The sequence below is a fragment of the Pezoporus flaviventris genome, unplaced genomic scaffold (genome assembly GCF_033815535.1).
Source record: "Pezoporus flaviventris isolate CSIRO_AGI_PZ_B2104156 unplaced genomic scaffold, CSIRO_AGI_Pfla_v1 ptg000076l, whole genome shotgun sequence".
NCBI classification, from domain to species: domain Eukaryota; kingdom Metazoa; phylum Chordata; class Aves; order Psittaciformes; family Psittacidae; genus Pezoporus; species Pezoporus flaviventris.
The window spans coordinates 1,335,047-1,359,169 of NW_026892624.1; the positions used below are offsets into that span (position 1 = coordinate 1,335,047).

The following is a 24,123-nucleotide window of genomic DNA, read 5'->3' on the forward strand; positions in this document are numbered from 1 at the left end:
AAGAAAAATTAAACTTTATAAAACACAAGTGACGCCCAATGCAATTTCTCACCACCCGCTGACTAATACCAGCCCGACCCAAGCAGCGATCTAGCCCTTTCGGGTAATTCCCCCCAGTTTATATACTGGGCATGACGTGCTGTGGTATGGAATACCCCTTTGGCTAGTTTGGGTCAGGTGTCCTGTCTCTGCTTCCTTCCGGTTTCCTGTGCCCCTCTTCACTGCAGAGCACAAGAAACTGAAAAGTTCTTGACGGGGGTAAGCATTGCTTAGCAACAACTAAAACATTGGTGTGTTATTAGCATTGTTCTCTGACTAAATCCAAAACACAGCACTGCACCAGCTACGAAGAAGAAATATAACTGCTACAGCTGAAACCAGGACACCCCGACATTAAATTTTCATTTGCAGTGCAGAGTGTGCTTTTGTTTTCATGAAAACAGATGGTCTCAATATGAAAAGAACAGCATTTAAGGTTAATCGGGATTTATTTAGACTGATGCAACCCCACAGACATGTTAGATGAAAAGTTCCCCAATAACAGCTTATGTTGTGAAGACTGTACAACATGATTCCTGCAATATGGATCCAGTTTTAACAACAAACATGTTTTACTCCTTCCTGCTGGTTGATTGCATGAGAATATGAGACTACTGCCATGGTCGTATCTTCATGTGGTGACCAGATCCACAGAATCTGAAGAGCTGGAGACACCTCTGTGAAAATTCTGAAGCAAAAGTATAATTGACTCTATTAGCTCAAAAGATAATGTTCTGCTACACACTTGGTCCCAGTCCTCTGTTCTTTAGCAGGTGAAAAGAGGAGAAAAGTAGGAGGAAATGCTGGCACAAAGGTCTCCTCATAAATTTGGCTGAGGAAAGGGGAAGAGAGCTCTATTATATAAAATTCTGTATATGTATTTGTATGTGTACCTGTGTGTGTGCGTGCATATGTATATATGTTTGCTGCACACATGCATACACATACAGAAATCTATATCCACAGAAGAAAAATCTGCAAAGAACTTCTTGAATACTTGCTGCCCTGGGAAGGGGCTGACTTCTGCAGGCTTCTGAACTAGCTGTGCAGACACTGAGCACCAGTGTGAGGTCACTTTCATGCAGTCCTTTTGCTAGCAAAGGACAAAATAAGATGCTCACTTGTTAAAATACTTTTGTATTTCAGTTAGTTGAAAATCTTACCATGCAAATTTGCTGTGCTGCAGTTAAATCCTGATGTATGGAGGGACTTAATGTCCTCTTGGATGACAAAGCGTTTCCACTGCTACTTCTCAGAAGAACTTTGCCTCTCTAAAGACTGTTTCGGGAAAGATTTGTTTGTTCTCACAGGACAATTCTGTTAGAACTGTGAAAATATGCTTAAACTGGCATGGGTAAACTTATTTGCAAAGCTTGCTAAAAGCACAGGTTGAAATCCTGCTTACTGCTGGTGACTACGAGTCTCTATCTGGCTGGAAAAGTCAGCTGCTTTGGGCCCAGCAGCATCTTCATGACAACATGGTGTTAAAAACCTTGTAATTTCATAGAATCATAGAATGGTTAGGGTTGGATGGGATCTTAAAGATCATCTAGTTAAAAAAAAAAAAAAAGGCAAATTACTATGTTTTTCTATTTCCTACTTTGTGGGTCTCTAGCTAAAGGACTTCTTAGAAGCTAATTACCAAGCAGAATAAACTTTATGGCGAAGCCTCAAGATTTCTCCACTGGCTGCTTCAAATAATAAACTAGAAGTCTTTACCTCCTGTACAGTACTGTTCCCTTACCAGTGTTAGAGGAACCTCTGGGTGAGAAGCAAGCATCATCATCCTCAATTCACAGGCCTAAGAACTGAAGCGCTTAAAAGCATAAACAGGATTGAAATAGTTACAAGGTAGGAAAGAAGACACTAAGAATGACGTAAGTCCCACATGTGCTGTCAACTACTATCAACGATATCTCTCACATGATATACTGAAACACTGACCGTACCACTGTACAAACTGCTTGAATAACTGCCACTAAAATACAGTCTTTTGTAAACTAACAGCTTTGTTATTATGTGATTTACTTACCACACTGACTGAGCATTCACCTAGCTCCTCTGCATTGCTTCATTCATTTCTCCTCCTTGTTCCCAGCAGGCTTTTTCAATAGCTAAGTGCACTGAGACAGATGCTTTGCCATTTAAGGCATTCCTGCAACCATAAAAATTTGGCCTATGACTTCCAGTGTGGCTGAACCAAAGCCCAATGGCTAAACTTCAAGTCTCAAAATAATATTGCCTCTAAACCATGGGAAATTTTAAAATATCATCTATTTCCTTATAGCTACAGCTGCTGGTGTTCATCTCATTGCATTTCAAGGTGGGCTGTAATTTGTAAGCCAACTAAGTCTGTGGATACATGCTAACACATAGTGGTCACCCTGTTCCTCCTAAGGCAATACATCCTTTGCCAGCTTGGTCCCCCAGCTCTTGCAGAAATTCTGTCTTTCTTGGAAGAAGTTTCAAAGCATGGAGAATGGGTACACAGAATGAAAGCTATAAGGGTCAGGTTTATCTTCCATCCTTCATAATTATGGAAAGGTGGACCCCTCTTATGTTTCAGAATTCTTTAGAGGAGGGCGGAGGTCTTTTCGTAAGACAGTAAAGCTGATCTGCTGCTGCTTCTTGTCCACTTCCTTTCTTTCTTCCACACATGGTTCCCTGGCACTTCCACAGTCACAGTCATACCCTGGAGCCCCATGATATGGAGTGAAAGTGTAATACTTGTGAGTATCAGTCATCAGGTAACATAGGGTCAGAAAAATATTTTTAATGAGGAAATGTCAAAGGAAAAAATCTGCTTTGCATCCCCCCTATATATTTGCCCTTACAACAAAAGAAAAGAAAAACAGCCCCTTTTTTTTTTAACTCATATAGCACTATTAGATATGAAGGCTGTTTCTAATTCCTAGGTGACCTTAACTGCCAGATAACTCTTCAAACTTTTGCACTGTTTTACTAATCCTTCTAGACGTTCTTTGTTTCACAGTCTTTCTGAAAAATGTAACAAGTATGGCTCAATGACAATGCAACACCTTACATCCCACCTATGCTTATGTTTTGAAGATCTGTAGTAACCCCAGCACCAAGCACAGTACTGAGTATGCTGCAAAAGTTAATAGTCAGAACCTAATTACACAATTTTTCCCAAATCTCCTAATCTTCTGTCAGTTGCAATTGGGCCATTACAGGCATATACACTCCCAGATGACAAAAGTAAATATGTGTATTAATTGCAACATGATTTTCCTAGTACAAGCTAGAACCTCAGTACTTCTAGGTGAAATCAGCATCATTTTTCTTCTGCTGACCCCAATTTTTTCTCCCATATGTTTTTGTGTTCTGATTTACTGACTTCTGCCATTAGTCAGTGCTTGTCTGACAACACAAACAGCAATCCAAGTTGCATATTTTCCACCGTACTGCCTGACAGAAAATAATTTTACCATCCCTTCTAAAGACAAACAATATCTGCAAAATCACTTCAAGAATTAGGGTTTCCTCCCCTCCAATGTCTTATGCTAATAATAATGAATAGGTAACATATTTGGGGCATAAAGGCCACTGCAAATGGCCTTCCCCTGATTATTAGGTAGGTTATTATTATTATTACTATTATTATTACTACCATATAGGTTCTGCAAGTGTCCCAAGACCCAGATGTGGAGCAGTACTCTATTAGAAAAAGCAACAATTATATAGTCTGAAGTGATGTCCCTATCACAAAGACTTTGCAGTCTTTAAAATTAAACTGTCAAGAACTAGACTGTCAAGAACTACAATTCCCCACGTGTAAAGAACAGTACTGCCAACCAATAGTGTTAAAAAATCATGAGTCATTCCCTAAAAAATATTGAGGTTAATTTAGACATCATGAGATTACAAAAAAAAATTAAAATAATCAAGTACAAAAGATGAGTTCTGCTTCCCTCCAAAGCACTTACATTGCATAACCATTATATTTTTCAACTTCTTCACACTCTGTTGGTCTAGAATCCTAGGCAGGCAACTAAAAAATCTAAGGCTTAGTCACAACCTGCTAATACTCTGATTTTTGTGATAAAGCTCCCAGTGACAAATTGGCAATGCGAAGATTGTTTAGATCTAGCTAGAAAGGATGTCAAGGACACTGAGTATTTTCAAGTTCTTGAAATAAGTCAAAAGGTCAGATCATGTGCTTGTAACTCATTTTTGAGAGTTGCATAGCCAATAGCTCGGAATGTCTTTTTCCACTTCACCCTCCAGATCTTTGGGAATGTAACTTAACCTATTTCTTCGAACTTGTTCAACATTCTCCAAATTAGTGTTCACCCACGCGTACATTTCAATGTGTTGCCAAGAGACTTGAGCTTTAAAATAATTTTGTCATTTGTTATTATTATCTCCTATCAAGATAGTGTTCTGCTTCCTTATGTCTTCATTAAAATAAGTCTCCAAACAAAGCCTTTCAATTCTACTTATGCCATTTTGAAGAGTGGTAAAGAGTAACTGTCTGCAAGAATCAATAATTGTATAATTACATATGTGTTAGAGTAGCTACATGTATGATGTACCACATAGTCAGTCATTCTGCAGAAATGCTGGAGCAGCAGTACAATATTGCCCTATACTTTGCCCTTTGTTTACTGTCACCATATATTAATGCATATGCACTTTGCATACTGTGGAGATAAAACAATGTTACACAAACATGGCAAGGTAATACCATCACCTCCATTTCAGGAACAATTTATCATTCTACCAATAAAATGGTATTTGTTTAACATACTTTTACCTCTCAGTTTCTCAAGATAGTAAGAGCTGATTGCAGTACAGTGAGGATCCAGCTTTCCCACATGGTCCTGGAGGTCAGCTGTCAGTGCGATTGTGAAGCAACTCTTGCTCTGCATGGAGATGCCTTATAGATAGTGGTGTGCCAAAAAGCAGTATTAAATACCTTTCTTCTTTTGCAACAGCAAATAGCAAATCACATCTGCAAATGACAGTGCCCAATCCATGGTCCAAGAACCTTGGAAACATGTATCAGGTCCAGTTCAAATTCCTGTTGGTAATTTGCCTTAAAACATGTGCATTTATGAGTCAGCAGGTGACAAGCTATTGCAAAAATCAAAAGGTCAGCCTCCGCTCCAGACAGCTGATGTACTTATCTTCTCTAAATATCCTATCTTACTCACATCTGGACCTCCCCGCTAGTGAACTATGTGAGCTGACAGTGTATAGTGAAATACGTGTTGTTCATACTCACCCTTGCCATTTGTGTAACTATGAAGGAAAACTGTAGTCATGCCGGTCTAGCTCTTTCCATGGACACCTAAATGGCTGAATAATTAAGAAAAATGAAAGAACCATTTTAAAAACCATTACCATAATATGCACATGGATTTATACAGCTGCTGGCTGTGTAAATCACTTCACAGGTGTATCATCATATTTACTAGGCAAATGAGAACTGCTGAACTTTGTAAAACACATCTGCCCTTGATGCCTTTCAGAGCATGGCTTTCCTTCAACCCTCTGTAAACAGTACATCACTACCATTTAAATCTCAGTTTGTGAAACATATTTTCATGCCACCTTCCCACTCTGCTTGGGACTTCTTATAACATCTTCTTACAACGTAAAATGTCTTCAGCCAGGCAAACATACAAATGTTGTATGAAACATTAATGCTACTTAAGAAAAAGTTCAAAGCATTTTTCACTGATAGGAATTTCTTTGATTATCACATGTGCATGGTCTTTTCCAGATTCCATCAAAATCTGTGACAATATTCACAGTATTCTTACTGGGACCAGGAACACTTGCAGAAAAATAGAAGTGATCTAGAACACAGTGTTCCAGATTCGAGGTTTTAAAAGTATACCATGCACCATTATCAAGGAATTCTAACATGTTTTCATCATTACTCTTTTATGTTAGTTGGACACAGGTGAGTTCTTCTGATGTCTCAGTGAAAAATAGCTGATAAAACACTAATGTTTAGTTGAGATGGAAGAAAACTGGGTTTTGGTAGAAAAAAAAGATACTCAGTATTAGAGACCTATAAACTAGCAAATAAAAAATCCCATCTACCATCTTCCTCCTAGCTGTGATCCTGTTGGCTCCAACATAACTAAAAAATCCCACTGATCTGCCACAGGATTTCAAAGAAAAGGCAAGCGAAGGCAAAAGGAAAGGGAAGGGCAAGGGGGGGAAAAAAGAAAAGGAAACCCTCCTCTCCTTGTTGCTTTTAGGCCAAATGCAGACTATTTTACCTATCGTATTTTGTCCAGTAACTCCATAATTCTGAAAAAACTTGGTTGAGGAAAATACAAAGAAGAATAACTGATTTGATAAGGTTTAAAGTGTCTTTGGCAAGACAGTAGAAAAACCTATGCAAACAGAAGATAAAGCAGCTACTGGCAATCCTGCTGGAAACAGATAACAAGGATCCCTCTGTATATTCAGAACCAGCTATTGGAATACAAATACCTTTGAAACTAAAAGGGTGGGTTGGATTTGTTACATACACCAGTAGGGGATCAGGTAGCTGAAATCTAACCTACACTGGATTAAAGAGGAAGAGGATCTCTATTACTGCTATGAAACCAATATCCCTCCAAAAAATAGAAACGAGCACCCCATCATCTCTGCCCCTGGGGACAGTCAGAGCATCTGCAAAAAAGATCCTGAAGGTCCTGTTGATTTATTTAACAGGTTGGCTCAGGACCAGATTTTCTTTTTTTTTCTTACCCATCTATATTACTTAGTATATATGGTAGTCGAACTTTGAGGTCAGATGTCAAGAGGCAGAGTCTCTAAGCTGTAGGGAAAAAATCCTGCAATTTTGGATGCTTATTACACTAAAGTATTATTACATATGTAAGACATAGCTTTGTGCATTACCTTGAGTCTCATTTGGCTCTTCACTGAACTCTATCCAGAATCTTCACTTCTGTATCTTATTTCAGCCTTTCTATTTAGCTATAAAGAGTAGAACCAAAGCAAGTTGACTTTGCTAACAGCCTAATTCTGGAATTCAGAGATACAAGCAGTGCACTCAATGGCTCATGCTTAGTGAACACCAAGATTTTACTTCCCAACTTACTGTATTCTAAAGACAAAAGAATTTCAGTATGTGAACCTGCTCAAGCAAGTCCAGAGCAGTGCCATGAAGATGCTCTGAGGGCTGGAGCACCTCTCCTATGAAGACAGGCTGAGAGAGCTGGGTTTGTTCAGCCTGGAAAAGAGAAGGCTCAGGGGAAACCTTGGAGCAGCTTCCAGTGCCTAAAGGGGCCTAAAAGAAATCTGGAGAAGGACTTTTTACAAGGGCCTGTAGTGACAGGACAAGGGGGAATGGCTTTAAACTGACAGCGGGGAGATTTAGATTACATATTAGGAAAAAAATTCTTCACTATGAGGGTGGTGAGGCACTGGCAAAGGTTGCCCAGAGAAGCTGTGGCTGCCCCATCCCTGGCAGTGTTCAAGGCCAGGTTGGACGGGGCTTGGAGCAACCTGGTCTAATGGAAGGTGTCCCTGCCTATGGCAGAGGGCTGCAACTAGATGAGTTTTAAGGTCCTTTCCAATCCAAACCATTCTGTGATTCTATGATTCAGTTACTTTAATGGTAAAAGAATCCAATGCAATAACATAATCCAATGTCAAATGCTGACACCTGGAAGTGTTCACAGTGCTTGGAAATACTATCCTTCCTAGTGAATTATTTTCTCAATAAGATGAGATATTTTAGACAGGAATTGATTACTCTGTTTTGAAATTTTGTACATGCTCCCTGACTTAATATATTCAAAAACAGTTGCAAACTTCCCACCTGGTGGACTGGCCTCAAATGAAAAAAAAAAGCAAACTCAGTTACTTTACCTGCATTCAGCATACTGGCACCTGTTTTTTGAAATCTTTGCAAAATACTGTTGTTTTATCAAAGCATTTAAAACAATGCAATACCCACAGTTTCAGCAATTTCCTGCCATCACCATAAGCTATGAAGAAAAGGCACTTAATTAGTTTTCTGTGGATTATATCAACTGTCATCAAATCTTATATAAATTATAATAATAGGCTGACCTAGGTAGAAAAATTTGAAGACTAAATAAGGAAGAACTCAATTGCTTTTCCCCTCTCTTAACTACAATCTCTGAAGGTAATTTTTTTAAGGAGCGTGAAGCCAGAAGCTTTCTCTTGCAGTGTGCTGTGGACCACACTGTACTGTGTACTGCTTCTCCCAGCACTGAAACACTCAAATGCCTCAAAAAGCTGAAAACATTCCTAGCCTGTGACATTACTTGCTGTGTTCCTAAGTAATTTACTTAAAATGCTGTTAAGACAGCTCTGCATATTGGAAATGAATGCTGAGACACAAGTCTACATACGTATCAGGCCACCATGTAGTAGTAATTCATCAATATAATACTTATTTATGTATTTATGTATGATCCCAGGTCAACAACAAAGTAACTGGGATTAGCTTAGCCTTCAAGAAAAAGATTATCCATGTAAATGCATGTCACTTCTGCCCAGGGAAATGTTCGGATTTTGAAGACTAATTCCTCTGTATGTTTCACTAACATAAAAAAAAATGGATCAATAAATAAACACAACTCCCCACCCCATATTGTCATGCATACAATCTTATCCATGATTTACTGTAAGAACTTTGTAACAGTGAGCAATATAGCTAAAGAATGTATTCCTATCCTCTGTACACATGAAATTCATTGACATTTTTTCACACATACATCCTATTCATTTCACAATTATTCCAGGTGTCTTGAAATCACACAAAACTAAAAATGGTTTCAATAGAATTTAGATTCTATGATTCTATAATTTTTGTTTGCTGTGCTTAGCAGCTGTACAAGCAGCTACCCTCCCAAAGTAATAGTTCTTTTGGTCTTTATCCATAGCTAATTTTTAAAATAACTTCAGCATTTCAAGAATGATCCATGGGCTTGGGCTACCTTTTTCTAATTTTATTGAGACACTTTTATTACTTTTTTGTTGTTGTTGTTACTGGGTTCTTATATATATATATATGTATATATACATACATACATCTTCATACAGAAACTGCCAGCTTGATTCTCTATCCAGGATCAAAGCCAATGTGTGTCACACTATAATAGGAAGACTAAACTGAAACCAGCTTGCTCATCAGGATGTTTAAAACATCTCTCTTTCACCTGCTTAAGTATTTTTAAAAATGCTTGTTTAAGTTTCCATGGATGCTGGTAAGTTACCAACTTCATTTTTTCAAGGTCATATCCATGGAATTATATTTGATGAAGTGAAAAAAAAAAAGAAAGACAAATTATTAAGAAAAAAGACAAGAATTTTTGGAATGCTATTTTCAAAAAATATTTTGGGGACAAAGCACTAGCAGAAAAGAACAGAAGCCTTGTACAGGAAACAAAAAGTATGCAGCGATCTTTGGTACAATTTAATACACATTGTTCTACTGCTGAAGAACATGAAAACGTGTCTCTAGCCTTCGCAAATTATATAGTGTAATTGTTTTATTTTTTTTCTAAGGTTGCACAACTCCTTTAAAATACTGCAAACTCTAGGAAGGCATGTATCAGCTACAATCACATTGCTTTATACCAGTAGGAGGGCATTTTTTTTGTGATAAGAGTTCTGCAGACAATTCTAGTTCTCCCCAGAAGGTACTAAGAAATGCTTGGGGGGGGGGGGGGAGGAGAAGAAGGATACTTAAAGCATTAAGAGAAACATACATGGAAACTCCACAGAGGAAGAAGTAAACTCTAACTTAATTTTAGACAGTTTTCAGGAAACATTATATTGCAGTTATTTCCTCTAGCTCACCAGAAGAGCTCAAAAGAAATGCAGAGTAAGTTGTAAGAAGGAATACATGAGACAGTGAACAGACAGAAAATTAAAGGAAGGCCTAAATTCTGAAGCTGTCTTCCAACTGATTTTGTTGCTACTGTCCAGAGGCACCACTTCCTGGGACAAATCAGACCTTTTACTTACTGAAAGTAACATCTGAGATTCCCAGTATATGTGTGAGAAAATAAAAACTTATACTCTGTGGCAGTGAGAGCCAAGGCCAGACCTCTTCCGCACAGGGTAAGCCTGATCGTTCCCACCCTGAAACCTCGTGTGCCTTTTTCTTCCTGTACCTCTTTAGTGCCACTCACGCTCTGCTATGTGTCTGTATGGGAGTCTGGACATGGTGTTTCTTCCTGTTTCTTTGCATTACTTATTTTTGGTTCTCTTTCTCTCTGTTTTTGTAACATGGTGGTAAGCCAGCTTTCAAGTGGTCTGGAACTTTTTATGATTTAATAAAGTGATAGATACTTAGACATCCACTACTACGAGGCTTCCTTTTATTTTTTTAACTAGGTTTTCCTGATGGTGAGAGATGCAGACAAATTACTGCAGATGTTCAACACATTTGAAAAATAAGGACATGTTTTTAGGTGCCTCTCTATAAATTCAGGAGCCTATATGCAGCTGGCTCAGGATTTTAACCCCTGGGATAGATGATAGCTCTTGCTTTTCATCCAGGTGGATTTCAATGCTTTTCCCTACCTCAGCAAGGTAGGCATTTGTCTGTTTCCTGAAGCTGCCACCTAGAACACCAGATCCACGTGAAGAGCAAACATGATGTGGTTTCAATTGCAGTTTTTGCTGATCTACCCCATGCCTTAGCTACCTGGTCATCACAGATGGAAACCATGCAAACCACACTAGTGTATGTTTTGGGATGGGAAATGTCAAGTGCAATTAAATGAGGTAAATTAAACTTTAATTCTGCACTCTCCTTCATGTCATCGTGTCATTCAGCAAGACAAGAGCAGTCTTTTTTTTTTTTTTTCCCTTGCATTTACCAATTGATCTCAAAGTTTGAAAATCATAATCAGCAAGCTTATTAAGCAGAAATCCCTTAAGGAATTGGGTCCCACTGTTACATACACTCTTAATCATGCTTGTGTGGGGGGAGGGGGAAGAAGACCGTTGTCAAGGACTTGCACTGAGAAATAAATGCTTCTTCACAATTTCTGTATTTAAACGCAGTGGGAAATCCTACAAGCCACTGCTGTACTCTCTACCCGAAATTTTCTCACCAGCAGTACAGGGCAGAAAATTTCCCCTTAATATTTAGCCAGAGCCTATGCCCAGCGCAACTGCTGGTGGCTTTTCAGCTGCCACCAACATTCCGGACCAACTTCTCTGCCTGGAAGCACGGGCCTCTTACACTCTGCCCGGGGATGCTGGGCTGGGAGAGGTGAAGCGCTCCGGGCAGCGGCGCCTGGACTTCTCCTCCCTGCCCTGCGCCCCGGCAGCGCGAGCCCACGGGGTGAAAGCCCACCAACGAGAGGCACCTGCAGCCGCGCCTCGCGGGGCTGGGCGGACAGGGAGGCGGGGGTTGTGCGGCTGGAAGGCGGGCGCGGGCCGAGCTCTCCCGTTGCCAGGTGAGATGCAACGTCTCCGCCTTCCCTTAGAAAGCGCGCAGCAGCGCGGAGAGCACACACCCGAGCAGGCAGCTCGGCTCGCATCCGTTCGCCTCCCCTCGCCTCAACTCGGCTCGGTTCGGTTCAACCTGACTCGACTGCGCAAGCCGTGGAGCTCTCCAGAGCCGCTGCCCCCCGCTATGGCGAAGACGGACAGGAAGGGATGCAGCTGCCCGGCATTCCTGAAGAAGAACTGGCTGCTGCTCAGCACGGTGGCCGCCGTGATAATGGGTGAGTGAGGGCGGCAAGGCGGGCGGCAGGGAAGCAGTGCTGCGCCGCCGCCCCCCGCCCGGCCTTGCTTGGCACCTCATGGCCGTTCCCGTCGCAGGGTCGGCGCGGCGCCAGACAGGGGCCCGCAACGCCAGAGAGGGGCGCTCCCCGGCCGCGGACCAGGCCGGACAGTGCAAGGGCACACCCCGCCCGATCCCTCCCGCTGCTGGTGCCATGGAAGCCTGTCAGCGCTTAACGGCGGGCCAGGGGGACCGGCTGCCCTGCTATCTTGGCGCGCAGGCCGGCTGACGTGCGCCGGGGCGTCGCACAGCCGTGGCCACGGGGAAGAGGTCCGCAGTGGCGCGGTGCTGTGGCGGCCGCTCTGAGCGGAGTTTCACGTGTGTAAACGCAGCTGTCCCCGGCGCCCCCCAGTAGGGTCGGCAGGGGGATGCCGAGATTCCCAGTCTCCTCTGGGCCGCGCCTGCCCCCCACATGCGCCCCTCTGGCCTGTGTGACAAAGGTCTGGTGACTAGCAGGGCAAAACCGTTTTGCGAAAAACCTGCCACCGCACCGGTTGACTGCGAGCCTTTGCTGCGTAGGTGCTGCCCCATGGCAGGCTGTGTCGCGGGAGCGCAGCTTGCCGAGTCGGGGCGGGCCGCGGGCAGAGAGGCGGGCTTCGGCTGGTCTGCAGGTTGGAGCAGTGCCGACGTGGAGGCTGCTGGGCAGGAGGGTTTTGTGATGGCGTTGGGTACTTCTGATGGCCTAAGCAAGCAATACGGCTGGAAGAGTTCTGCAATGCCACCCAGCTTTCAGTGGGGTTTTCAGGGATGATGTAAACATAGGATATGTCCTGTGCTTGACAATTTTCTGGAGAAGCAATGAGTTGAACGCCATCTTTATAGGAACAGGTGTGCAAAGGGGCCAAAAGAAGCTGTGAAATGACTTGGCTGTGGAGACTTTTCCACAGGACATAATTTTGGTGGTTTTCACAAGTCCTTTTCATTTTGTCTTGATTACTTTGATGCTAAGCAAGGATTGCTTCCTTTGCATTATTGCTCCTCTAGAGAGGCACTGATTTAAGTATTTCAGTGAGAGCAGTTGCTGTTTGGTGGGTCTCTTTCAGATGACTTTTCTTGCTGATAGGAACTTTGACTGGAACAAATATATTTTTGTGCCCGTTTGTTCAGGAGAGGATTATTCCTTTGGAATTCCAACCAGCTATTTATAAGCTGTAATTAGAGCTGTACTTACTACACACATGTGTTTTCCTCCACCCATTCAGTATTTGAAACATCTCAGTTCTTTTCACTTCTAGTCAGTGGAATGTTGTTCGTGAGTTCATATACCAAGTGCTAAGGGCTTGCTTTGAAAATCTGGCTGTACAAGCGCAGGAGTGTGTGTCTGTTTCTGTGTGTGTACGATTGTTTTTTCAGGTACTCCTGTCAGGTACAATTCTGTGAGTTAGAATCACAGAATAGTTAGGGTTGGAAAGGACCTTAAGATCATCTAGTTCCAGCCCCCTGCCATAGGCAGGGACACCTCCCACTAAACCATGCCACCCAAGGCTTTGTCCAGCCTGGCCTTGAGCACTGCCAGGGATGGAGCATTCACAGCCTCCCTGGGCAACCCATTCCAGTGCCTCACCACCCTCACAGTAAAGAACTTCTTCCTTATATCCAATCTAAACTTCCTCTCTTTAAGTTTTAACCCATTATACCTTGTCCTATCACTAGAGTCCCTAGTGAATTGTCCTTCTCCAGCATCCTTGTAGGGCCCTTTCAGATACTGGAAGGCTGCTATGAGGTCTCCATACAGCCTTCTCTTCTCCAGGCTGAACAGCCCCAACTTTCTCAGCCTGTCTTCATATGGGAGGTGCTCCAGTCCCCTGATCATCCTTGTGGCCCTCCTCTGGACTTGTTCCAACAGTTCCATGTCCTTCTTATGCTGAGGACACCAGAACTGTACACAATACTCCAAGTGAGGTCTCACAAGAGCAGAGTAGAGGGGCAGGATCACCTCCTTCGACCTGCTAGTCGAGCTCCTTTTGATGCAGCCCAGGATACGGTTGGCTTTCTGGGCTGTGAGTGCACACTGAAGCTGGCTCATGTTCATTTTCTCATCGACCAACACCCCCAAGTCCTCCGCAGGGCTGCTCTGAATCTCTTCTCTGCCCAACCTGTAGCTGTGCCTGGGATTGCTCTGACCCAGGTGTAGTACCTTGCACTTGGCATGGTTAAACTTCATAAGGCTGGCATCAGCCCACCTCACAAGCATGTCGAGGTCCCTCTGGATGGCATTCCTTCCCTCCAGGGTATCAACTGAACCACACAGCTTGGTGTCATCGGAAAACTTGCTGAGGGCTCACTCAGTTGTTGGCATGCTTGTGTGCTGATTACAGAAGTGGTTAAAAAATACTCCATTTTCATTATCTTAAGTGAATGTAGGTAGAAATGAAGTGTGTGATGTGATCCTAGAAGCTGATCATTCTGAAATGAGATTTCCTAGACAGCTACAGAGCCTGGCAATGTGGAAACTGGGGAGACAATTTGACCCTAATCCCCTAATGTGAGAAGTCCCCTAATGGGACTTCACAGTGAGAGTGACAGGCACCAAATTACCTCCTGTGTTAGTGGAGTTCTCTACCTCCTATGCTGTAATTAACAGTCCAGAACTCAGGGGAGCTCTGTAGTTTGGCAGAGAGAGTCTTCATAAAAATTCCTTGAGCTTTGAACCAAATTACATTTTGCAAGAAGCTGTGTATCTGCTGCGTTGTCAGAATTGCATGGAGCTGAAGTAAGTTATACAAGGAGAACAGTGAAACCCTTGTAAGGATGGGTTGGTGGAATTGTGTACTATCTTTTTATTGCAGCTTGAGGAAAGTTTGTAATATACCTGGAGTCCACAAACCTCTCATAATTAAACTGACATAGTTATTATTTTTAAAATACATTGGGAAATTGCTCTGAGCTTTATTAAACTACTTAATGTGGAGGAACAATTTAGCATTCATCATCACTTATGAATTTTGAAAGCAGAAAATATGTTTAGACATAGGAGTGGAAATACCAAATGCAGCAGGCGGTGTAAATGTACCATGAAAGTTGTCCTGCTGTGCTGCAGAGTGCCTGATATTCCAGCATCGTCATATGGAATCATGATTTTTGCTCATTGCTATCAGAGGTGTGTTCAGCATTCTAGTGCAATAGGCTTATCTTTGCTAGAATTGTTACTGAGCTGAAAAGTATTCCTAATTACTTGTTGTGTGCCCCTCTGACAAGAGGAGACAGAAACATATAGAAACCCTTAAAAATTCCAAACACTTTTTCCTTGAAGTGTAATTATTTTCTGTTACATTTGAAGCATTCAATCAATCACCTGTCATTTACATTTTCAGAAAACATTGGAATTTATAGCAGTTGAGGGTGGGGGTGGGGGTGTGTATTTAGAATCTGTGCACAAAATATTGCAAGAATGTCACATCATTTTGGTGAACACTCTGATAGCCATGAAAAGAGAAAACCAAAACCTGTAACTCAGGAGGCTGTTTTTCTTACCTTAGTAGAGATTCTGTTTCAGACCACCAAATTGATGTGGAAAGATCTGTGGACTCAGATTTGGAGTCTAAAACAGACTGAATTTCAGATTCAGGGCTAATTCTGAGGCTTGCGGTTTATATAATTTACATGATGGCTGCGCCTGAATATTGGCCCTGGGAAGTGAGTTCATTGTTCATTAGTTCTTAGGGCATGCGGTGGGTCATCTGTGTTGACCAGTTCCTCAGAGGTGAGATTCAGGCTCCTCTGTGCCTCCCCTGTCCCACTGCCCTTTTCTGGGAGGCAGAGGGGCAGAGGAGTAACAGCCTCACAGAGGTGCCTGTGAAAGGAGGGGTAGCTTGTATTTTTTTGCTCCATTGGCCTTACTGAGCCCAAAGCAGCTGATCTAACAAAATCAATTTAAAAGTCAACTTGCTTCAAGTGCTTCTTCAGCCTTTATAAAGGAAGTTATATTGCTTCTAATTAGCACAATCAAGTCAAAATAAACCAGAAATATCCCTGAAATTTACTCACTCTGAAACAGGTTTCCAGAGGACAGTTGTGAAGGGAGAGTTTAAGTCACACTTCATAGGATTTTCAAAGACCATCCTTTTTTTATCACCACTTCATCTCCAAGAGGTCATTGCTGCAACGCAACCAAACCAGTCATGGAGGTAGAAGGCTGATGATGCGTAAATACTTGCTCATTTTTTGGTCTGGGGGGTATAGCCTACTAGCTTGTAGTCCTGAACAGTTCTGTAGCAGGACACCTTTTTTCTCACAGTGAAAATTACAGTGTAAGTGGTTTGAGTACATGTGGTCTCGGGCATTGAGGTGCAGCAGTGCTCTGTACTAAAGCACAGATCTTTTTACAGACTTGCAGAGTATACACAAGTAGGTTACAGGTTTTTTTGACTACTTACATTTTTCAAACCTGTTAGACCAGTATCATTTTGTCATAGCTCCGTTGTTCAGGAATCTGATTCTGAGGGATTCGGCTTGTGTCAATTTCCAGGTTATGTGTTTACAGGTACTTTTTTTTTTTTTCCCCTTTTGTCGCTTAATTGGGTGTCTCTCCGTCACTTCCTACATTAATTCAGAGCTTCAGATAGCTGTGAGCCTGCCTATGACTGAAGTGTTTTTCCAACAGCACACGTGCAGGCTCTGGAATTGTTCAAGTGTTCACGCGGCAGACGTGAGGAGTGCAGCGCTGAGGTTGGCATACCACCTGTCACCGGGTGCCGTTTCCGCATCCCTCCGCCGCTCGCGTTTATCCGCGCTAACGGCAGTTGCTCTGCCGTTCGCACACGCGTGTCCCGGCGCTCGTGACGCACGGCGTGCGAAGGGGAGGGGAGGGGCGGGCAGGAGGAGCTGTCCGTGGTGCCTGCGGGGCTGCCGGAGGGCGGGCGGGTGCTGTGTGGTCGGAAAGCGGCGGTGGGAGGAAGCGACGAGGTGACCAATCGCGGGAGGGGTGGTGAACGCCTCTAGCGTGCCCGAGTGCCTGGGATTTGCACCTCTGAAGTCAAGTGCGTGTAGGCCGTGCAGAATCAGACACCTTGTGTGTGCAGTTCCTTTGCTGGAAGGTTGAGTCTGGCATAAAACGTCCTTTTTCTCCTGCATTTCAGAGCGAGATTTATATGAGTAGTTCCTATCTGTAACACCAGCATCACTGAAACTTGGAGTGATGTGGCTTTAGCTGTTTGCCAGGATTTGATGACAGCAGCAGTCACTGGAGCTTCTGGTTTTTGCTTTATGGTATCATCCCAGGAGCCCATATACCAAAACCTTATTGTTTAATTTTAACTAAATTATTATTTGGTGTTATAGAATTAAGTAGTAATACCTCCCTACAAGAATATTTTTTGTTCATGGGTCTGTGTTAAAAAAAATAATAATAAATTTACCAGGTGTATTCACACCTGCTAAATGAAATGCTAAGCTCCCTCTGCAGTCAGATATGGGGGATTTGACAGCTGCTTTTAAAAGCACTGATTTCTTTAAAATTCATGCATGTAAGAGCAGTGCTGGCACATGCTAGCATTACTGTAAGCCCACCAGTGCATTCTTACAAGAATGAACTTCTCACAGGGTGAAGACAACAGCAGAATAGTTAGTAGTCTATCATGCACTCTATTGATGACCTCTCAGCACACAGAAGGCCAGCCTGTATCCAGGGAGGTCACCATACTCCTGAGGGTGAGAAGTTTCTTTTCAAATGTAGTCTACCAGATAAACCCATGAAGTGTGTCAGATTCTTCCAGTAAGTTGTTTCTGTCTCTGACAAGTGTAGTTTGAAAATAAAAAGCCTATCCTGGATACCGAGTACAGCGTCACTTTTTTCATTCTCAGCTCCTCATACTTTTACCAAACAGTGGCCCATTAGCTTAATTTAGGCTGTCTTCAGTACCATTTCTCTTTGCTTGCACAGTACAGTGTGAAGGTTTCGAACAATGAAGCAGATTAATTGCCTCTTGAAATACAGTAGGGAAAACAGAGCCCTTTTCTTCACAGCAAGAAAAAATTAAAGCAAATATACTCAAGCAAAGGAATTGCTACCCTGTCAGTTTCTCACAAGTGTAGTTACAAAGTAAATATCTGATTACTTTCTTGAAATCTGAAGCATAACATTTTATTAATTTGGAATTCATAACAAGTGAAGACCAGACATGAATCAGCTGTGGTAGCATGGAAATTAAACAGAAGACTCTGTTTTTTCCCTGGTGTGATTTAGAGCACCATAGATGATACTTGTGAATTTTTATGCCTCATTAGGCTGTTGTGGTGCTAATCTGGTTGTTCTTCTATGTCACACTGCATACACTTTGATACAGGACATGATCTGTTCAGAAATGTGTGAAACCCAGCAATTCTGAAAAAAATGACTGAATTTAATTTTAAAGACTGAAGTAAAATGCATAATGGCTAACTCCTTAATCTGAGAGATTTGCACGCTACTGAGGTTCAGAAATGCTTTGAGCCAACAAAAGAAACCAAAGACTGAAGTTAAGCATGGTGCCTCTTTTGCTCTTGAGATATTTTGGAGCAAAGAAAACCCAACTTTTATTTGTTCTTCTGACGTGTAAATTGTTTTCCTATTGTCCATGTATTTTGTGTCTTGTTTTAAGATAAAGCCTGGCTTTCACTTTATGCGAATGAAGTGGAATTGTTACTAGAGTTAACTTTTAAATTAAGAGAGCTTTGGAAGGAGTGGGCTCTACAAAGTCCTAGACCTACCAAAGTCAATAGATATTTCTTTGTATTTGAAACAATAATACCAGTACCAATAGCAGAAAAACATTTACTGTTTCCAGTTTTCCAATATTATTCACGGGAAAATACAATGTAATTAGAAACATATTTATTATTTTCTGTCTATATCTTAAGAAAGCATAAATACCCTATCTTATTATATACCTCAAGAAATAGAAAATGTTCAGGCTGAGACTACTCATAAACAACAGCTGCACTGTTTGCAAATATACCTTTTTTATTTTATTTTATTTTTTAAACAAAAGCCTCATAGCATCATAGGATTTGTGGAAGGCATTTTTACTCATAGTCCCACAACAGTAAGTCATGCTGCGAGATCATGTCTGTATCATACATCATGTTGAAAATTAGGGCTACACTGGACTTAGTGTTCCAGATTTATTTTTCTGTCTGCCATTGTTCCATGTATTGTATATTCCATGAGAACCCAAAAGCATGCCAAATGATTAAATTGGCATGTGATAACCATTTATATAGATTATATGTAACATAAATATTTCACAATTTATTGCAAAACATCCAGTTCTTGATCTTTTCATGGTTTTGGAACAGCAAGACAACCTGGTTTTGTTTAATCTGAACTAATTTTCTACATAATATCTCTGATTTCCCATGGCTTTGATGTCTTTATTAGTTTCATAGTAATATTTCTGCATGTCACTATCTCTCTCTCTCTAGATTCCACTAAATTGCCTTTCTGTCTGCTTATCTCAATTTGTTACAGTCAGAATCATTCCACTGCCCTTCCAGCAAAGGAATAGCTAGAACAGAATGACTTATTTACTGTCCTCTATTCTTTTCACAGTTTAAAACAGAAGCTGTAACAAGGATCAGAATCTGGCAGGTATTCCTAATTACTGGCCTTTCACTTTTCTAACACCATTGTCCTCCATTTAGTTTCTCATGTGCTTCAGAGGTCTTAAAGGAAGGTGTGTTTTTCCTAATGTGCTCTGTTCAGCTAATATCTTTGGGTGGGCTATACAGGATATACAAAGGTGCTCATATAGCTTTGGAATAGCAAGCAAATGTTGTGGAAAGATAACAGATCATCAGTGGGCTTTTAAAAGAAAGGGAAAGAAACTCTAATTTTGTGGGTAGTATTGAAATGGTACCATTGGTGGTGTAATATGTGTGTCCATGTAAGCAAGATGTTAGATACTAGAACTGGGGACAAGACAGTATCTGAAATGAGTTACAAAAAGGGTTCAAATGAAAGCTCTATTTTATGAAATTGAGTGGATTTGGAGACATGTAAGCAACAAGATCTGTATGTATCTGTTTGACTGTAGAGGAGAGAGGTTAAGGTGTCCAAGTTACAGATGGGTAGGGTGACGGATAATGGTAGTGGTTTTAGAAGTGCAAAAGCAGTGCAGATTACTATTGTCATATTACATTTCAATTTTACTGTAAAATACAGGATTATGAGATAGAAAGATATCTCATGGGTTATCACATCTAGTCTACTGCTGCTTCAGATTACACCATTTTCGATTAATTTTTGTAACATACCATGTTTTACATTAAAGCTGGGTATACTTCTTGGTCCTTCCTTATAGGAAGCTGTATTCATCAGGCTGATTGTTGAAAGCCTTACAATTTCCAGTATAAATGTGTTCAGGTTCAGTATGCACCCATTTGTTAAAATATTGCTTTCTCTGCAGTTCAGCTATTTTCTGTATTTCTAGCTCACTCATCCCTGTTGGACAAACCAATCTCCTTTCAGAAAGTAGGCTTCTCATTCTTTTAATCACTCTACAGTCCTTTGTGTGTATTCCTGTTTGAGTCCACTTTTTATAGAGTCTTAATGAGTTTCACACAGTATTCCCACACTGAACCGGTAGGTTCCAAATTCATGAGGAACTGTAGGTTGTGTTACTGCTGGGGAAGAGCTGTAGTTTTTCTCATATTGCTTAATTTATGAGATAATCCTGCTAATAGATGGTGTTTATTATGTTAAGGTTGTTAGTGCTGTGCTTAACTTCACAAATTCTAACAAGTCACTGAGTTTGTGGAAAAGCTGTGAAAGACGCAGAATGCATCTCTGCTACAAATTAATTTATCTTGGCAGAGTTAAGGACTAACCAAAGAATTAATTCTTCACACCACCTCTTTGTATTTTTTCTGTATATTAATGGACTGTTCCTATAGGTAGATTCTGTACGGCAGTTCTCACTAATGTACTAAGATATGTGCACAAATGAAGCACGGTCATAAAGTTTTTTTCTTTCCTTCAACTGTATACTTTTGGCTTTCTCACATGGACATTACATCTGAAAATATTTGGATGATGTGTACACATAAAATTCATCTACAGCATATTTAGATAAATTAGAGGAAACTAGGAGTCCAGTAGGAGATGCTGCTAAATTATCAAACTGCTTAGCCATCTGCATATTGCTGTTCTGGGGGAAGACTGGTTCAGCAATCAGCAGAACTGTGGTCACTTGCAATCACAGGAGAGCGGCCACAATTTCCCTTTTCCTGGCTGAATAAATTAACTGCCCTTGGTTTGACTAAGGGTGGATCCTGTAAAGGGCTGCATTGCAGAGAGGCTGCTCTGTGGTATCAGTGACTGCTGCAGTCTGCTTTGTGTTATCAACCCTACTGCAGGCTCCTGCAGCACAGAAAGTAGCTGGAGTTATGTGGCTTTGTGGGTTGCAGCAGTCTTTACAGCTTCTGTGGGTAAGGGGAGTACCCTACACTGGAGAAGCTAGTTTTTCCCCCTCGGGCCAGTGCTCCATCTTCATTCCTGAAGTCACTGTACACCCGAACTTCCCTCACAGTGCAGTCAGATGACAGCGTGTCATTACGTGTAGGAATTTACAACCTCTGCACCCTCAACAGGTTGATCAGAGAGAGGACACAGGGGGTCTCACTACCACAGAGAATTAGCGTACCTTCTTCTAATACATTCTCACTAATTTTTTTTCAGGAGGCCAAGATAAGATCTGTCTTGGGAACGTTCTTCTGGAAGGTTTCTGAGAGAACTTTCCTTCACGTATATTTGTAAGCAAGATAGTCTGTGCAAAACCAGCATCCATAGAGTTAAGATCAGTTACCATGCAGTTTATACCCTAGAGACTTTAAATCCTACCTCAGTAGTTGTCTGCAGTTTTCTAAGAATCACAGAATCCTAAGGGTTGGAAGGGACCTCGAAAGATCATCTAGTCCAACCCTCCTGCAAGAGCAGGGTAACCTAGAGTACATCACACAGGAACTTGTCCAGGCGGGCCTTGAATATCTCCAGCGTAGCAGACTCCACAACCCCCCTGGGCAACCTGTTCCAGTGATCTGTCACTCTCACAGTAAAGAAATTTTTCCTGATGTTCACATGGAACCTCCTATGCTCCACTTTACACCCATTGCCCCTTGTCCTATCACTGGACATCACTGAAAAAAACCTAGCTCCATCATCCTGACACTCACCCTTTACATATTTGTAAACATTGATGAGGTCACCCCTCAGTCTCCTCTTCTCCAAGCTAAAGAGTCCCAACTCCCTCAGCCTCTCCTCATAAGGGAGATGTTCCATTCCCTTAATCATCTTTGTGGCTCTGCACTGGACTCTTTCAAGCAATTCCCTGTCCTTCTTGAACTGTGGGGTCCAGAACTGGACACAATATTCCAGATGCGGCCTCACCAAGGCAGAGTAGAGGGGGAGGAGAACCTCTCTTGACCTACTAACCACACCCTTTCTAATGCACCCTAGGATGCCATTGGCCTTCTTGGCCACAAGGGCACATTGCTGGCTCATGGTCATCCTCCTATCCACCAGGACCCCCAGGTCCCTTTCCCCTTCACTACTGTCCAGCAGGTCAGCCCCCAACCTGTACTGGTACATGGGGTTGTTCTTCCCCAGATGCAAGACTCTACACCTACCCTTGTTGAATTTCATCAATTTCCTCTCTGCCCAACTCTCCAGCCTGTCCAGGTCCCACTGAATGGCACCACAGCCCTCTGGTGTGTCAGCCACTCCTCCCAGTTTAGTATTATCAGCAAACTTGCTGAGGGTACATTCAGTTCCCTCATCCAGGTCGTTGGTGAAAATATTAAACAGCACTGGTCCCAGCACCGACCCTTGAGGGACTCCACTAGTCACAGACCTCCAGCTAGATTCTACCCCATTAACCACAACTCTCTGCCTTCTTCCTTCCAACCAGTTCTTGATCCACCTCACTACCTGATCATCAAGCCCACACTTCCTTAGCTTATCTATGAGGATGCTGTGGGAGACAGTATCAAATGCCTTACTGAAATGAAGAAAAACCACATGTTCCGCTCTACCATCATCCATCCACCTAGTTACTTGCTCATAGAAGGCTATAAGGTTGGTCAAACATGGCTTCCCCTTGGTAAAGCCATGTTGGCTGCTCTTAGTGACCCCCTCATCCTTGATATGTCTAGAGATGGTGTCAAGAATAAGTTGTTCCATCACCTTTCCAGGGATGGAGGTAAGGCTGACCGGTCTATAATTACCCGGGTCCTCCTTCTTGCCCTTCTTACAGACCGGCGTGACGTTTGCCATCCTGCAATCCTCAGGCACCTCACCTGTTTCCCATGACTTACCAAAGATGATGGAGAGTGGCCCAGCAATGACCTCCGCCAGCTCCCTCAGCACCTGCAGGTGTATTCCATCCGGACCCATCGATTTGTAGATGTCCAGATTACTTAACTGATCCCTAACCCAATCCTCATCCACCAAAGCAAACTCTGCTTTTATCCTGACTCCTTCCGGGGCTATAGGAATCTGGGTCCCCCGGGGAGAGTCTGCAGGAGTAAAGACAGAGGCAAAGAAGGCATTCAACACCTCTGCTTATATCCTCTGTCTCCAGGGCACCTACCTCATTCAGCAGTGGGCCTATACTGCTTCTTGTGTTAGTTTTATTCGCTATGTATTTGAAGAAGCCCTTTCTATTGTCCTTGACCCGACTTGCCAGAATCCTGGTTTTTTTTTTTCAGTTAACGTAAGTATTTTTATTGAAAGGAATATTGTCAAGTAGGCTGTGAAAGAATAAAATGCATAACATTAGAAATATCAAAAATAATGCAAAAAAGAGCTGAATTAATAAGCTGAAATAATAAGTTTGAGTGTTATTACAAGCCGTAATTTTTTCTACACCCTCTATTTTAGTGTTTTGTAGTTGCCACTGTGTATTGCTTTGTAGTTAAGAGATGGCCAGTGATATTACACAAGCTTTAGAAAGAGCAGAAACAAAATAGAGTTTATAAAATATTACTAGAGGACTCGGACTGTATCACAGATTGCAAAAATGTGGCCTGCCCATGCTGTAATTTGACACGTTCGTATTTAATATTTTGTGTTGTATTTCAGATCAAGTCAGTGACCTATGTTTGGTAGCCTTTTCAGTCCTGTGTGTCATCTGCTGTAAAGATCATGCAGTTAAGAGCCACCAATCACTGCATCCCCATACAACAGGCCAGACTGGTTCTGTGTAAACACAGCCATCATCTCTTAGATCCTGGAAAGCCCAAGGCTTGACAGATGTGATGGATACAGTGCTATATGCAGTGCAGAGAATTCCTGGTACTATCCCCCTGTAGTACTTTAGCCCAAGCAGTGTTCTCATCCCTCC

General features: G+C 42.1%; 1 protein-coding gene across 2 annotated transcripts in view; it reads left to right on the forward strand.

The window, feature by feature from the left end:
• Positions 1-11,411: 11,411 nt before the first annotated feature.
• Positions 11,412-24,123, forward strand: part of SLC1A1 (solute carrier family 1 member 1) — a 52,212-nt gene continuing 39,500 nt past the window's right edge. For both annotated transcript variants that reach the window (XM_061473092.1, XM_061473093.1), the window contains exon 1: positions 11,412-11,747. In XM_061473092.1, the coding sequence (XP_061329076.1) occupies positions 11,483-11,747 (265 nt within the window). In that variant the 5' untranslated portion in view covers positions 11,412-11,482. The remainder of the gene's footprint in view (positions 11,748-24,123) is intronic.